General features: G+C 39.1%; 1 protein-coding gene across 2 annotated transcripts in view; it reads left to right on the forward strand.

Moving 5' to 3' along the window:
• LOC137266081 (myoferlin-like) overlaps window positions 1-17,939 on the forward strand; it is a 108,693-nt gene that overhangs the window by 28,686 nt on the left and 62,068 nt on the right. For both annotated transcript variants that reach the window (XM_067801581.1, XM_067801582.1), the window contains exons 7-15: window positions 10,229-10,423; window positions 10,538-10,588; window positions 11,585-11,731; window positions 12,087-12,130; window positions 14,141-14,223; window positions 14,515-14,618; window positions 14,808-14,876; window positions 15,755-15,798; window positions 16,428-16,504. In XM_067801581.1, the coding sequence (XP_067657682.1) occupies window positions 10,229-10,423; window positions 10,538-10,588; window positions 11,585-11,731; window positions 12,087-12,130; window positions 14,141-14,223; window positions 14,515-14,618; window positions 14,808-14,876; window positions 15,755-15,798; window positions 16,428-16,504 (814 nt within the window). The remainder of the gene's footprint in view (window positions 1-10,228; window positions 10,424-10,537; window positions 10,589-11,584; window positions 11,732-12,086; window positions 12,131-14,140; window positions 14,224-14,514; window positions 14,619-14,807; window positions 14,877-15,754; window positions 15,799-16,427; window positions 16,505-17,939) is intronic.

Raw genomic sequence — 17,939 nt, forward strand, 5'->3', positions numbered from 1 at the left:
CCAGGCGTGGGTTCATGCTGGTTGGCACATCTGTGCTCATTCTCATTTTGATTGAGTGTACATGGCCCAGAGTCTTGATGGTGATGCCTTGATGATAAACATGACACAATGCTCACTTCCTCCCTCCCTTACTGGTACAGTGGAACTCACTCACTCACTCACTCACTCACCCACTCACCCACTCACTCACCCACTCACCCACTCACCCACCCACCCACCCACCCACTCACTCACTCACTCACCCACCCACCCACTCACTCACTCACTCACTCACTCACTGGTACAGTGAAACATTTAACCGGCTTCCTGCAACATCTGTACAATTGCTTCTGCCTGGGATTTGCTGCTGTCCTACTTAATGGTGTATGTATGTGAGTTTCCAGTTGCTGCTGCTAGATTGTGGTGGTATGGAGACAGGCGTGTCAGTTTCCCAGCTGTTGCCATCTGCCGTGCAGCTTCATAATTACACCTACGTAAACATGCTACCTCCAGCATAATGGAGGCATTGTGACCAATAACACATGCAAGTGATCAATTCCAGGCATTGAGTATTTTTTGTTTTCCTCTATTTCCTATCTCAACTGATTAATTCATTTTGAAAGACATCTGTTCATGTTGATATTTGCTGTCACCTGGATTGAGGGCTCTTTAGCCACATGTATCTTGTATTCATGTTTCACTCACAGATGGGGCAGTAGTCAGTTCTTCTTAACCTGTAATTGTTTTCTTTTTTTGTGGGAGGTATTTCCTCTCTTGAATTAATTTCACAAGTTTGAGTGTATGTATGTGTTATGTTGATTTCACATTTCATTTGTAGATGGCACTAGAATCATGTCACATTCATGTATGAAGCATTTGTGTATGTGATATGGTATGTTTCTACTGAAATGTCAGAACACAATGTCAGGTGGGAACAGATGTTATATGCCAACTTTTGATGCAGGATTCACTTCCAAGTATTCCTCATGTTCATAATGACAGTTGTGAAGTAATCGGTGTGTAGAATCTCTGAAGGAAGAGGTAATGACATGTGTGGTGATCAGTTACATCCTATGTTTCTGTGAGACAGCAGGGCATAAGTTGATCTGATCCCACATGTATAGTGCTCCACCACCTGCTCCTGGCACTCACATTGTTTAACTCTGATTAATGGCCCTACAACAAACTAAGAACTACAGGCAGGAATTCTGCATTTCACTCAGATGTGCTAACTGCCTGCAAAGGGTGAGAACAGAAACTAGATGAACATCCTAGAAAATACTCTGGTAAGTTAGTCATCAGCTTCTAATTAGACAATTAGTCCCCAGAGTCAACACTCAACCCCAGCCATTTGTGTCAGGCAATGGTATATGAAGCCATGAAGTTATTGCCTCTCATCATCTGACAGCTGCTTACTGAGGTAACTTGTGTGTACTGCGCCACGATGCCTAAATGTCACACCAACCATTCTGTCATATTATGCCAGAATCATTCATTGGCTTGTCATAAAGGAACGTATTGAAGGCAGTTTGATATAGGAGCATTCAGAATGGCCCCAGCTGACGATTGACAATAATAAAACATTGTTATGCTTGAATAGCTACATAGAAAAGAGAATTTATTGTCAGATGAAATTGAAACAAGTGACGTAAATGATTTCTTGTAGAATATGAGGAATACCAGAGCATGTGTTTGTGAGATTGGGGAGTGTAGTTGGGTGTCCTCACAGAGATCAGTCAGATACTAAACAGCAGGGATAAAAATCAATGAAAGTTTAAGTCGTCAATGAAAACTTTCCCTTCAAGTTTATGGCTGTGATGTTTCTGGAAGAGTGATGACACGTCTCAGAGACTACAGGTGACAGCAACAACTGAGGGAAACTGACTGTTGGTTGAAGGAAACTATTGTGGTAGAGAATCCTTGGATGTTGGAGTTAATATGTGATTGTCACACTGTTTTCCCTACCAGAGATAATTGTGTCTGCTGTGTCTGAACACATCAAGTCATATAGATTGTGATAAATGGACCTGCGACAAACACCCACATGAAAATGTACAACTGACCCTTCCTGGACCAGAGAGGTGTATGAATGCTGGCTGTGCTAACTGCATGTTAATTAGCATATTCACAGTCTCCCATTGTTGTGTGCTGCTGCTGCAGTACTGTGTGGTGTGGTATCTTACTGTGTTCCATCTGCTGCATGTGGGATCTCTACATGTACACACTACTGTGGTAACATTCCAGTGAGCCGGCAGTTCCAACACTAATTGCTGGGAGCAGTTTACATCATGGCTGTTATCAGGGCAGCCCTGTGATGAATCCAGTCCAATCATCTCTAATGAAAATCTCCATATGCTGTGTATTAAGGATCAGTAATGTAAATTAAGTTATAGAAGCAGATGGCAAATTTAAGAGGCTCGTTGAGACTGAAGACTCAACTTTGTGGAACTGAGGATTAAAACATCTTATCTCTAGTGGCATTGTGTTCTTCAGTCAGGACAAGACCAGGACAATGATAAGTGTGTCCAGCCTCACTATTTAACATGGTTTTCTCAAAGAAGAAGAAAATCGAGGAAGAGGTTGCTGCTTCCTCAACCAAAGGAGCTAATGATGGTGATGATGCTGGTGCTGATGAAGTCGACGCTGTGCCAGATGATGAACCCAAAAGGAAAATTCCCAAGAAATTTGCAAGTGGTTCCAGCAGCCAGCGCAGTAGAGATCTTCTGGACCCAAACAAACCACTCCACGTACAGGTGAGCAGGGCTTTCTGACTTGGCTTGTAAAAGGGTTGTATTAGGGGCACTTAGTCAGCTAATCCACTTATGTCATGTTGCACAGTGTTAGTGTCATTAGTATAACCTGCCTGTAGGATTTAAAAGTTTCTGGGTTTCATTGCTTGATGCCATGGTGAACATTTCCCACCCTATGTTCTGTACATAGTGTTCAAGAAGCCTGCTGCCTTGTCAGCAGGTTATCACCTGTCATTGTATGAGATATATATGATTTCAATGGTTGGGTAGTGTACCTGCCAGAAGTATTGCTTATTATGGCTTTTTCATTTTGTTTCATATTTCATGAACACTGTTCTGTTGTGTGGTATTGATCAAGTTGTTGCAACTCCATGAAAAGAAATTTCAAATTTCATTATTAGTTGGCATTGGGCTTTTGACTGAACATTGATGCATCAGCCAACTGAGAAATGGCTGTTGATAAGTACAGGGTTCAGTAGTTGGTTCAGCATAGTTGTAGTGGATTGTATTGTGCTGTAGTTAACTGTGAGGTGTAGTTGATAACAAAGGTTTAGTGGTCAATTGTGTGGTGTAGTTGATAACAGAGGTTTAGTGGTTAACTATGTGGTGTAGTTGATAACAAAGCTGTAGTGGTTAACTGTGAGGTGTAGTTGATAACAAAGGTGTAGTGGTTAACTGTGAGGTGAAGTTGATAACAAAGCTGTAGTGGTTAACTGTGTGGTGTAGTTGATAACAAAGGTGTAGTAGATAACAAAATTGTAGTAGTTAACTGTGTGGTGTAGTTGATAACAAGGATGTAGTGGTTAACTGTGGTGTAGTTGACTTTGGTGTAGATAAACAGTTTCTAGAGGTTAACTGTGTGGTGTTGTTGATAACAAAGGTGTATTGGTTAACTGTGTGGCAACAGAAATGTAGCAGTTAACCGTGTGGCTTAGTTGATAACAAAGGTGTAGTAGTTAACTGTATGGTGTAATTAACTGTATCATGTAGATTAACAATTTCGTAGTGGTTAACTAAGTGGTGTAGTTAACTGTGTGGTATAGTTGATAACAAAGGTGTAGTAGTTAATTGTGTGGTGTAGATTAACAATTTCGTAGTGGTTAACTAAGTGGCGTAGTTAACTGTGTGGTATAGTTGATAACAAAGGTGTAGTAGTTAATTGTGTGGTGTAGATTAACAATTTCGTAGTGGTTAACTAAGTGGCGTAGTTAACTGTGTGGTATAGTTGATAACAAAGGTGTAGTAGTTAATTGTGTGGTGTAGATTAACAATTTCGTAGTGGTTAACTAAGTGGCGTAGTTAACTATGTGGTATAGTTGATAACAAAGGTGTAGTAGTTAATTGTGTGGTGTAGATTAACAATTTCGTAGTGGTTAACTAAGTGGCGTAGTTAACTATGTGGTATAGTTGATAACAAAGATGTAGTAGTTAACTGTATGGTGTAATTAACTGTATCATGTAGATTAACAATTTCGTAGTGGTTAACTAAGTGGCGTAGTTAACCGTGTGGCTTAGTTGATAACAAAGGTGTAGTAGTTAACTGTGGTGTAGTTGACTTTGGTGTAGATAAACAGTTTCTAGAGGTTAACTGTGTGGTGTTGTTGATAACAAAGGTGTATTGGTTAACTGTGTGGCAACAGAAATGTAGCAGTTAACCGTGTGGCTTAGTTGATAACAAAGGTGTAGTAGTTAACTGTGTGGTGTAATTGACTGTATCATGTAGATTAACAATTTCATAGTGGTTAACTAAGTGGCGTAGTTAACTGTGTGGTATAGTTGATAACAAAGGTGTAGTAGTTAACTGTATGGTGTAATTGACTATGTCATGTAGATTAACAATTTCGTAGTGGTTAACTAAGTGGCGTAGTTAACTATGTGGTATAGTTGATAACAAAGGTGTAGTAGTTAACTGTATGGTGTAATTGACTATGTCATGTAGATTAACAATTTCGTAGTGGTTAACTAAGTGGCGTAGTTAACTATGTGGTATAGTTGATAACAAAGGTGTAGTAGTTAACTGTATGGTGTAATTGACTATGTCATGTAGATTAACAATTTCGTAGTGGTTAACTAAGTGGCGTAGTTAACTGTGTGGTATAGTTGATAACAAAGGTGTAGTAGTTAACTGTATGGTGTAATTGACTATGTCATGTAGATTAACAATTTCGTAGTGGTTAACTAAGTGGCGTAGTTAACTGTGTGGTATAGTTGATAACAAAGGTGTAGTAGTTAACTGTATGGTGTAATTGACTGTATCATGTAGATTAACAATTTCGTAGTGGTTAACTAAGTGGCGTAGTTAACTGTGTGGTATAGTTGATAACAAAGGTGTAGTAGTTAATTGTGTGGTGTAGATTAACAATTTCGTAGTAGTTAGCTATATGATTAAGTGATAGGACGAAGAAGTGTCAGTCAACAGGTGTTGTGGTATTATATAAAGGCTATGAATTACCAAGAAACTGAAATGATGTTTCTGATATACTGATATGATGTGGATTTTTTCATAATATTACATGTTTAATGAATATTCCTGAATTAAGTCTGTCATGTGACCAGTGTTTCTGTCATGTATTCAATTCTGCACCATATTTATACTGGTTTGAACTGGCAGTAGAAAATACATTCATATCAATCAATAGTTAATAATGATTCATTGTGCACAGAATATTGCCCAGGGTAATAACATATTTTACCACAATGATGAACATAGTGTCCGGTTACTTCATGTTGCTGAAGGTTCAGGGAACAAGAGGCATTTGATTTAAATGTGAAATTGCTTAGGTTATCCAAACATAGTTCAGTATATTTCAGCCTTTATGTCAATTCTCTCAGGTTAAAGGTTTGTGTTGAAACTTTAACATGGACAGATGGAAGGAATTTTGTCGATCCAGTCTTTTCTGACCAGCACCATCACTGCAAGTCCAGCCTGCTGTATGTGAAATCAAGATTACATGGTTAATTGTTATTATTTTCAAATACAACTTAATGCTTCGCTATAAGAACTTCTGGGGCAGTGGGTTTGGCCTCATGGTTAAAGCATTTACTTGTCACATCACAAACCCAGGTTAGATTGCTCTCCCCCAAGATATTGCTGAAACCACATGTGTACAATTGTGGCATAAATCCAGATCAGAAAGATCATCAAAGAAATGCTGAGAGTTTCACAAGCCAAACATGACAGAGCCATTGGTATGGCAGAAATGGGGGCTTCACCATGTCACATTGCAAGAGTCTTCATGTGCAACCCACCCATGAAGGTACGGGTTAGAATATTGGTCTTCAGTAACCCATGCTTGTCGTAAGAGTCAGCTATCAGGATCGGGTGGTCAAGCTTGCAGGCTTGGTTGACACATAGCCTGTTGTTGATCACTGGATTGTTTGGTCCAGACTCAAGTATCTACAGGCTGCTGCTATATAGCTTGGATATTACTTAGTGCAGTATAACATTGAACACTCTCACTCACTCAATTACAGCCAAGCAACAATCAGCAACTTGTTGAATTGTTAGCAACAGACAAGCCAGACACAAGACCGTACAAGAACGGGTAGACCAAGGGTTACCACACCAGCTGAAGATTGCTCCTTCGGGACAATACAGCTTTAGAACAGATTTGTGATGGCAACGGCCGTTGGACACTCCATCAGCAGACCATACTATGACGACTCCCTATTACTGACATCAGAGCTCACCGTCCTTTTTTATGGAATGGCCTTGACCAGTTTCTACGACACTGTCAGTGCAGGTTATATTGGGCTCAAACTGTGTGGCAGTGGCAGCAACATGATTGGAAGAGAGTTCTGTTTCCAGACGAGAGTCGATTCAACATGATGGGCGAGTTCATGCTTACAGATGTAGGAGTAAGTGACTATCCAAGAGGTGCACCTTTTGGTAGAGTTTGGATTTGTGGTCAGCAGAGAACATGACTCGTCATCCTTCATGGAAATTTGACTGATCAAGTGTACAGAGACGGAGGCTTGAGACTAATTTTGTTAGCATCTGTGCATCAAACAGCCAAGGCGTTTGATCTTGCGAGAGGACGATGCTGATCCACTTACTGCCATCCCCATACAAGCCAACCTCAGCAATGTGAATAAAAACATACTGCCCTGGCCGCATCTCTGGATATGAATCCGAGAGAGCATCTGTGGGATCATCTCGAGACAACAGCATCCTCCACCAGCAAATTTACAGCAGTTTGAACAAGTCCTCTTGGATATGTGGCACAGAATTTCTGCTGACATCATCCTGTAACAACCTTCATCCTTGAGGAGACATGTTTTGGAATGTGTCGATTGAAGGGGTTGTCACACACACTACAGAAGGCTTGGACAGTACCATAATGTGATTTGAAACACATCTTGGGAATTGTCTGGGATTGAGTAAGATTTCAATTTGTCTCTTGTGCTAGATTGCATGAGCTGATTACTATTGATTGGACATTGGTGATTCTGTTTCATGCTTTGTAAATAGTTCAATTTTGTATAGTAAACAATATTTCTATCATATATGTCTTGGTGTCTCGTTTATGAGCCATCACATCAGGTGATAAGTTTCTTTTGCCAGGTAATTTCTAACGACTGACATTTCACAGCACACCATGTACACTAGGTCCTCTGCCAGTATGGTGTGTATTTAGCAGATATACTTAAGTGAAATAATTGTTGTAATAATTCAGCTATGTATAGACCAGTCTTTAGGTCAGCTGTGGGGAATGTGACATTCCATGTGTGGCACTGAAGTCATCAAGGCATGATAATTCACAAGCTTTAACAAAGATTTGCAGAACCAAGTGGGTGGTCTGTCACTGTGGTCACTGTGTAATTTTATCCCTGCAGTACAGGGGGAATTATTTCATCATGTAGTGGTCTGCTGTAGTTTGAAACAGCCAATATATGATACAGAAGTGTGGAGTCCGCAAAATCATTTTGTCAACAGAATACATAACTTCAGAAATCAATATGTTAAATTGCCATAGAGACTGTCCCCAGTTGTTGTGTGTAATGTTTATCTGACTGTCAATATTGCCTGCCCTGGCTGTGGACTGCAGGGGGGTGCCAGCTGACACCACCATTGGCAATAGACACAACTACTAGACCGTTCTACAACATCATCTCTACATACAACAAAGTCTGTGCCTGATAGCAGGGGGACTCTCAGCTGATGTCAGAGAATGAAGTCACATGGATAAACATTAGGAAATAAGACTGTTTTTATGGTGCGATGCCTGCATATGTATAAAATTATTATTGATTCTGAAACTGTTTCTGAAGCATTCAGTTCCAACTAGAAGTCCTATCTCATGCATCACTGCTCCCCTATTTTTTTTATGTATATTGTATTTTTGCCCCAGGTTTTATATGTACAGGACTGCTACAAGGCCAGAAATGCAGTGACCTGTGATTACCCTGTAGAGAAACATCACAATCATTGAATTGGACCCAGATTAAAGTCAGTATGTTCACCAATATAAAATATCAAATCCTGACTGCAGTCACTTATCTCTTCACTGAGAAGAACTCATTTGTAGGCTGTATGTTTAGCTGTCTCTAACTGATACTGTAAATCATTAAATTTTCGCGAGCATGATATTTTTGCGAAAATTGCGAATGACTTAAGCTCGCAAAAATATCATGACGCAATTTGCTGGTAGAATGTAATCTTCACTTTATTATTCACCACTTCATATAATTAACAATAGATCTAGACAATACAGGCAATGACAACAACGTGAGGAATGACTAATTGCTAGCATTACTCGTACTCACGTGTCACATGTCAAACAATGCATACCTGAACAAAAGTCACTCAATCAGTACGTCCGATACTCCACACAGGTGCCAACCACGCAACACACATTTCTTGGAGACTGTTTGGAAGGCTGAGACCATCCAGCGGGCATGGATAGCTTTCATGACACTTATCTGGAGATCAAGAGCTTCGCTGGCACTGACTAAACTGGTCCTTCATCAGTGCCAATTTATTTGATTCATTCCATTTAATCCCTTTGAACTGTTTTAAGCTTATCTGGCCTATGCAGCAAGTGTTGTTTTTAGGAAAACATCACTAATTTCATACATGCGGAAGTACTCCACTGAATGGTGTTCAAGATTAGCGGCAAACTTTAATATGTGATTGGATTTACTTCAGATAAAACTTTCAGATGCAAGTAAGCTTTGCAACTGTCAAACTAAACTATGTTTTGAAAATTAGGCAAGTCGCAAAAATATCGTGATGCAAAAACGTCTGTTGGTCGCCACTTGCAAAAATATCATAACACAAAAATTTCGTGATTTACAGTAAATTTGTGGCTGTAATTAAGTCTGATACTCAGGCTTAAGAAGAATTTGGGTTTTTTTAGGATTGTGAATCTGAAATTAATTGAATGTGACAAATATACTGTATAGACAAGCATATTATCAGAATTTTTCAACTGGCAACCTAGTTTTCTATCCATGATGGTTTTTGGGACCGCATGTTTATTTTCTGCCACTCAAGACTGGACATTTTTAACTTGTTCAGGTGTCATATATCAAAGATTGGAGGCACACAGAAACCGGCATAGCCCAACTCATATCAGTGGTTAGCAGTCCCATACAAAATAACAAACTATTTAAATAGACACTTTTTTCCCTAACCTCTATACTGTCTATTAGTAATCACCATCTTTCTGTTCATGGTGTGTGGAAAAAACTGTCTACTCAATGAAGCCCCCTATTTTGGACAGTGTTAGAACCAAGTCCTTGCTGCCATATCTGACCTTGTTTTCTTGGACTTGAAACATCAAACTGTTGCCAGTATATTTTTGTTCAAGAATGTGATGGCTCTTTTACCCTTGGAATCTTCATCTATGAAATTAAAGTGATCATATCTTGACAGTGAATGAGAAATTGATTGTATTCATTATGAACACATGAATATTTAGGACTATTTGACAGAGTTTTAATGTGTCAAGATGGCTTATGTTTTTTTATTAATTTTCTAGATTTAGGGGGTGGAGGGATTGGGGGAGGGAAGGGATATTTTATTATGAGAGATGGAGATAAAAGATAAAGATGCTAAACGTATATGCTGAAAAGTTTTTTTTAACATCATTGTTCTTCAGGCTCATCAAGATTTTGCTGTATCATATTGGCTAGATCAGACTCATCTTCTAAGTCCTTCTCAGGGATATTGTTTGGCACCTTCTTTACCATGTAATAGTAATTATTTCACAGACTGATGTATCATGTGTTCTTATACAACATATCTAATAAACAGAATATACGTAATAATTGTTTCTTGTGACCCTCAATAAGCCAGGGAAAATGTCTTCTTGGTCAAATGATATTGTTATGCAATTACCAGAAACTGTGCATTTAGACTTGATATGGATCAGATGTTTGGCCTACAAGGATACGTCTTCAACAACAGTGCAGATGTTTGCGACTGCCCGAAATCATGACAGCAATGCTGGGTTATCTGTGCAGCATTATATGGCAGTACATGATGCTTGTTGCAGATCCGCATCAAGGTGATTGAGGCCCGTCAGCTGCAGGGTGCCAACATTCAACCTGTCTCTCGTGTCACAACCTTCAACCAGACCAAACAGACACGTGTCAAGAAGTCAACCAACAGTCCTTTCTGGAATGAGTCATTCTTTTTCAACTTCCATGCGTCTCCAGCAGAGTTATTTGATGAACTCATAGAATTTCAGGTGAGAAAAATTCTCTAACCTGTATGAGGTTACAAAAGTTAATTAAACTGACTCTCCTATTTGTATGATATGTGTAGGTTAACCCACACTTTGACTGGTCTCTGTCTGTTACAGGTATTCAACTCCCGAAAACTACGGTCAGATGCTCTCATTGGATCTTTTAAGGTTTGTACTGTTCTTGATACACTGATGTTACAGTGTATGTGATGGTGTTGTAACATGCTTGGCTGGAACAGATTGAACTGGTTGTTGAAAGGGCTGACTTTAATTTATTGATGTAGTGACTTATGTAGAACATTGCCGAGAATGTCAACAACTGTTCTAATCCAAGCATGGCATCCACAAAATTCACTCACTCACTGCTGCCAAAGATCAGCAAACACACATGACTGGTTATCAGTTCAAGTATTCTGTGTATGTAACAATGACACATGTGGAGTTACAGCAGGCCATCATTAAAAGAACAGACCTGTATGAAGTTGTTCCTGAAGCATTTTCCAATGTTTGGACATGAAGTCATTAAGACATCTTGAATTTTGTGTACACTTTGTGAGAGTTTTTTTTTTTTTTCCCTTCTTCACCCGTTTTATCTATAACGTATATATATATATTCTAAACATGGCCATTGTAATGTTTTGTTTTTCAAAATTGATATTATTTTCTGACTACATCTGTTGAGCATTTCATTGTCAGAAATGTCAATAACATAATCAAGCTGATTTAAATTGATTTAAGAATATTCACAAAAATATTGTTAAAACTTTCCTCAATAAATCATTCATCCATATTACCTTCACATTAGTTAGTGCATCTAACAACATTAACACTAGTGTTTTTCTTTAATTGTCTGGGCTGTCGGTACATGTAGTGGTTGAACAATAATTTCAGAAGATTTGTCTGTTCCTGTGTTAGTGCTGGAGATATAAGGAGGTCATATAACGATGACCTGAAATAATGAAGGGTATCAGAAGAAAATGTGGTTTAATTTCAAGGCAACATGTCGGGTTTGGATCTGGACTGTAGGATTCTGAGCTATAAGGTGTTGTACCTTCATGTCAACCTACAAATGAACCACATACAGCTTCAGTGGCTGAAGGGTTTTGTGTATCACAGTGTTGCGAGTTGAGGTGTGTATGTCCGTTCCCCGCTTGTTGGTTACAGTGTGATATCGGCCTGGTATATGATGCCCCACAACATGCCTTCATCAACAAATGGCTGCTACTCAGTGACCCTGAGGACTCCATGGCAGGAGCCAAGGGATATCTCAAGATTTGTGCTGTGGTACTTGGGCCTGGGGATGAGGCACCAGTAAGTTCATCCTGAGTCTGCAAAACAGAGGTTTCTTTACTTTTTTGTATCCATTCCAGTACAGCTGTGTTGAAAATCAGCTTTGACAGTTTTTTCCCTTTTATGCATGCTTAAGTAGCCAGTTAACATTTCTGTTAATAGTTTGTCAAATAAAAAAAATGCATATTTTGCATCATAAGTATGGAATACATGCCTGACCACTAGAAGCATTATCTGACCAAGTATATGACACTTAGGGATGTTTGCATTATGTTCCTTTTAGTATTTATGACAAATATGATACTGAGTCTCTTTAAACTGAAAATGCACCAAAACGTAGCTATGTTTGACGTGTTGTTGTATGTGCTTTGTTTAGAGTATGAAATCAACATCAGCAGATGAAGATGAGGACATTGAAAGGTGGGTATTTCAGTCCCTCCTGGATTCGTGGCAAATTTTTAAGAATTCTGCCTCAAATTTAACCAAATTCTGCTCCCCACTTTTCAATATTCTGCAAAGCATTCTGTGGCTAAATCATTTAGAAAAAAACAACAAAAACAGTATACAGACCTTCATAGTTAAGGCTCAAACACAGATATTAAGTTAAGGCAAAAGTACACATCACATTTTGAGTGACAAAGCACCCACACCTTTTTCTGTGTTTGAGAATTACTGTTTGAGAACACTCGCTGAAAGTTATTTCTCTCCTCTTTGATGCAGATGAACAATTTCCAGTTTCATGCAGACAATTTTATGCCTAAAAGAAATCTGAAATAATTTCAGTTTTCAAAATGATCGATTTTGAGAATGTAATTGCAGTGTCAGATTTATCTAATATAATTTGAAAAATGCCTAAAACTTGCTTTATTAATAAAGTATCTTTAATCATGATTATTTTGAAAATGTTTTCACAATAAATATGTCAGTCCTTTTCATGTGTAACCAACCCTACCTTTGATATTAGCTGTACTTTTCATTTCGGCTGACAGTTTTCACTCAGTGTTTAAAATGAGCAAATTCCACAGTAGAAAAGTGTCAAATTCTGCACGGATTCTGCACGGATTCTGCACATTGATGCATATTCCACCCTTCAGACGTTTTTCTGCATGGCAAGGTAAATTCTGCGATTTTTTTGCAACCACGGAATCGCGGAATCCAGGAGGGTCTGGTATTTGTTGTTCTTTATCACATCCAGTCCTATCCCCATAATATCTACAGAGTACATGAATTCAGATCTGTATACATCTGTAAAATGCCTGAATCCATGTACTTGACATCCCTGGTGACCAAGGGGTGAATACATGCTCCCTCACATCAACCCAGAGTTTGAAATAAACTCCTATTCAAAGTTGAGGAACATTTAAACATCAACATGTACAGATTATTAAGTCACATTGCCTGGAAATTTGTTTTGCTTGGTTTGTCATCTTAACATCAGATATTTACATGTTATTAAATAGCTGGAACATTAGTAATCACAGACATCTCTAACTGGAATTTTGAAACATAGCTATTAACCCAAGAATCGTTAAGAATGTTGGAGGAATTCTACAAACACAAAATGTTGAGTTAAATGTTCTGTCTTTCTGGCATTTGATCGTGTTTGCAGTGTCAGTAATGAAAGACCTATTAACTCACATGTATTTCAAACTCACTGAAGTGATCATACATTTGTTCATCAAATGACAAATGGTCTTCAACACCATTACAAACTGAACTGAATTATGGTATATGATATGTAAAACCAAATGCAGCGCTAAGAAAACCATCTACTTTCTTCAGACAAAGCTGAATTTAGATGAAAGATTCTTTGTCCTTTTTGAGAGATCCATTGCATATCTGGTATGTAGATCTGTTCACTTTTTAAGAATATTTTTAGAGTACCTTTTCATGTACTACAATTTCATCATTTCTGACAATTTGTACCTAAATATTGCTCCAAAATAGATATTTATTTGGATAAGTTTAATTCCTGTTTCACAAGACAAGTGCAAAAATATTTGTCTTCTCATCCAGCGAGCACACTCACTGGACTAGTGGATTAGTTTTAGGCATTTGCAGAGCTTGATATCACAACTGAAAATTGATGATCCTTTTATTTCCAGGAAGGCTTTTGTTGGTTGATGTATATCATTAAACATAAGGATACACATGCATTTCATGTATCAGTATGTCATGCAAATATTTAACTGTATTTTATGAGCTAACAGTTCCCATGAAGTGCTTAATCTTTTGTACAATTAATATTGGCAATGTCTACAGCATTAAAAGGATGTTGAGTGTTCTAGACTTAAAAGTTACAAGAATACAAGAACTTGTGAAGTTCTTGAATAATGTTTTCAAGGATAAGTGGAGTTAGTGTCTAATATTTCTCTCCAGTAATCTTCTGCTGAATGTTTTCAAAAATGAGTGTCTAATATTTCTCTCCAGTAATCTGCTGCGTCCAGCTGGGGTACAGCTGCGACCTGCTACCTTCCTGCTCCGTCTGTACCGGGCTGAGGATATACCCAGAAGTAAGCCACTGCCCTATGTGTATCATTATCATGTAGGATATGACTGCTGGTCACTCTAATAAGTATGACCATTTCAGTAATCAAACACTTTCTGACTATGGTTAGTATATGTAAATCTATGCTTAAAATTACAAAGTCATCACCATGCCAAATAACATAAATATGGTGTATTTACATGTATAGAATGGCCCAGTACAAGCCGGTGGCCTGTGTTGGGTGTAGGAGACAGTGGCCTGTGTAGGGTGCACAAGACAGTGGCCTGGTAATCAATGTTCTGTGTGACTTTTACAGTGGACTCAGCCTTCATGGAAGGGGTGAAGAAAGTGTTCAACATCGGTGAAGAACAGAAGGAGCTGGTAGACCCCTACTTTGTCTTCTCTTTTGCAGGAAAAGAGGTCAGTGAATGTTTGTGTCATACTTGGGCATTATCAGCTGGATTTATTAACCTCAGAGGGTTTCTAAATATTTTATAGTTTGTTCAGTTCAACCCTCTTTTCAAGTGAAAATTATATCTAGTAATTCAAGTGTTAATTGTGGAATCTGAATTTGACATCAGATCTTGAATATGTATATTGTGTTTGCAGGTGAAGTCAAAGATCATGTACTGCTGTGATCATCCTGAGTGGAACCAGGAGCTCCGATTAGGACTGCAGGTATATGTTGTACTACTCACATGTCTTAGTCATTGGGGAGACCAGGACAGAGCACATAGGTCTCCAGGCACTCTGTGCATTTTCCTCTGGAATATCACTGACCCCAGTCAGACACTTGGTAATCCAATACCTATGTCACCAGTCAGAGTGTGTGTATAATATCTATGTCCTCATGTAGACACTGAGGAATCCAGGCCAGAATGTCTAGGTCCCCAGGCAGACACTGTGGAATCCAGGCCAGAATGTCTAGGTCCCCATGGAGACACTGTGGAATCCAAGCCAGAATGTCTAGGTGCCCAACGCAGACACTGTGGAATCCAGGCCAGAATGTCTAGGTCCCCAGGCAGACACTGTGGATCCAAGCCAGAATGTCTAGGTGCCCAACGCAGACACTGTGGAATCCAGGCCAGAATGTCTAGGTCCCCAGGCAGACAGTGTGGATCCAAGCCAGAATGTCTAGGTGCCCAATGCAGACACTGTGGAATCCAGGCCAGAATGTCTAGGTGCCCAATGCAGACACTGTGGAATCCAGGCCAGAATGTGTAGGTTCCCAGGCAGATATTGTCAAGGCCAGAATGTTTAGATCCCCAGGCAGACAGTGTAGAATCCAGGCCAGAATGTGTAGGTTCCCAGGCAGATACTGTCAAGGCCAGAAGGGACTGGACCCATGTGGACACAGGAGAGAGTGCTTGTCATGAGAGTCTCTTGGATCACTTTATCACTCTAAACACAGTACTGGGATTGTGTCTCTCGTGGGATAACCAACCCCCCTATTAATGTGTTTTAACTCTTTATTAAGAGAAGAAATTCCCCATGCAGCAATGATGATCATAATGTGTCTGAGACAGTGTGTTGCAATTGCCTTTTGTCTGTTGCAGTTTCCATCCATGTGTGAAAGAATAAAGTTCATGATTCGAGACTGGTAAGTTTTCTCTACCATTTGCAAAGATTGGGATCTGGTCATACACATAGTGTTAAGTGTGAGAAATGATTTTCATGTTTTCATTCATCTGTTCTTCCAAAGTGTTGATCAACTCCCACATGTCATGGATACTGATACATACTGAAGTGTCCTGCACTGTTATGTACACGTACTTGAGTAAGAAGGATTGGTTTCAGTCTGGCTGTTCCATCTCATGCTTGCAACAGAGATCTTTGTACACAAAGTACAGCAAAGAACTCAGATGCCCCACGATTCACACTTTTGTAAATACATCTAATTTGTTTCAGGTTTTAGATCTGTCATGTCTATTGTCTATTCCCTTGATGTTTTGTCTTTTCCTTCTTTTTATGAGAGGTGGGGAATGAATCTGTTACATGTTTCAAGGATTTCTTTGAGTCTCGAAAGTCAGATAGTTTACGTAGTAGTTAGTTTTACGTAAAGGTGCTTGTTTACTTAGAGTTGAAAACACAACCTTAATCCTCAACAGATTTATACTTATGAGGTGGTTATAGCCAAGCCACCAGACATTTTCATATATATGTTTAAATACAAAAAATAGTCCTCTCTAAACTACAATTATGCACTGTAAATGTTTCTTGTTACTACAGGGACCGTGTCAACGATGATGATACCATTTGTTCCTGCATTCTCAACACCACTTCTTTTTCTGCTCCTGGGGAGCTGGGTTGGTTTTGTTTGTAATGTCGATCTCCTTCCTACACACAACAGCCTAACACTCACCTGTGCTCCATGGTGACAGCTGAATGTGCAAGTAGTGCTGTGATGTAGTTCAGAAATGTGGTGATGTTGTGTGTAGGACCAGGAGTGAGTGTATCCCTGTATCCCTCCTGTTAGGATAACTTCATGTGTTGAACCAGCATGCTGTAAGACCTGCAATGGCCCAGGGCAGAACTTCATGGTGGGCTTGTAGGAAACATACCATATCCCTGCTTAATAGGTGTTAGCCAGGACTGTTGGAATATCCCCTAACCTGGATCATGGTATCATGAATATTGCATTGGGCCTCAATTATGCTTCTAACAACCATCAATCCTTCATCCTTATGTAACTTTCTTCTGTCCATCATTGTTTCAAAGTGTATGTCTCATCTTTCTGAGAGAGTGTCCAACAAAATGTTTGTCTTTGACTACCAGGAACAACTACTCATGGTGCTTGTTCTCTCTGCAAAGCTACAAGGAGTAATGTTGAACAGGTCAACTGATGGGGGCCAGTACCTGTTGAACTAGGGAATCAATCACAACATACACCCTGTGTAATTGACAGTGTTTGTCCAAATCACAATACAGCCATGTTGCTGGCATGTCTGTTCTTTGTGTTGTTGCTTTTTGTGGTATGTATTGTCTGTAAGCATGTGGTGTAACAGTCAGGTACTTTGTCTTTAGACAAGGCTTTTGTTTATAATTAAAGCAAATCTTTCATCTTTTAAATTTTCCAGCAATAAACGGAGGTAAGCAGGTCTCTTGACCATACTGTAGGTTGAGTGTGTAAAACCAACAGAGCCACTTGACTGAGGACATGGTAGTGTAATGGGACCAATAGAGCCACTTGACTGAAGATATGGTAGTGTAATGGACCAATAGAGCCACTTGACTGAAGACATGGTAGTGTAATGGACCAATAGGACCAGTAGACTGAGGACATGGAGTGCACATATATATCCAAGAATTGTTTAAGCAGCAATCTAGAAGTTAATGAGTCAGAAATGAAACTTACAACTTTATGGATTACAGCTTCTTGTTTATTGTACTGAGTCGTATTTCAGTGTAGGCTCTTACATTTTTTTCAAGCTATAACCAAGTGACTATAACCAAACAGTGAGACCCTTATGTTGTGACAAAGGGGTTATTTACATTGAACAACGGCTTATAATAGAATAGCAAGTGGTACATAATTGGGAGAGGCCAGTAGGGAACTAAAAACAACAAATAGCACTAGTTATGATCCTTGAATGACAGCATCCACACTTATATGGACTTAACAATGTGTTGGCAAAGACATACAGATGCATAATGGATTGAGAGATGCTTGACTGACTTTGTGTTTGCGTACAGTGGACTGACAAAGATCTTTGAAAGTGTGATAAAGCTAGATTAGATGTG

Source organism: Haliotis asinina, chromosome 15, assembly GCF_037392515.1.
Source record: "Haliotis asinina isolate JCU_RB_2024 chromosome 15, JCU_Hal_asi_v2, whole genome shotgun sequence".
Classification (NCBI taxonomy): Eukaryota; Metazoa; Mollusca; class Gastropoda; order Lepetellida; family Haliotidae; genus Haliotis; species Haliotis asinina.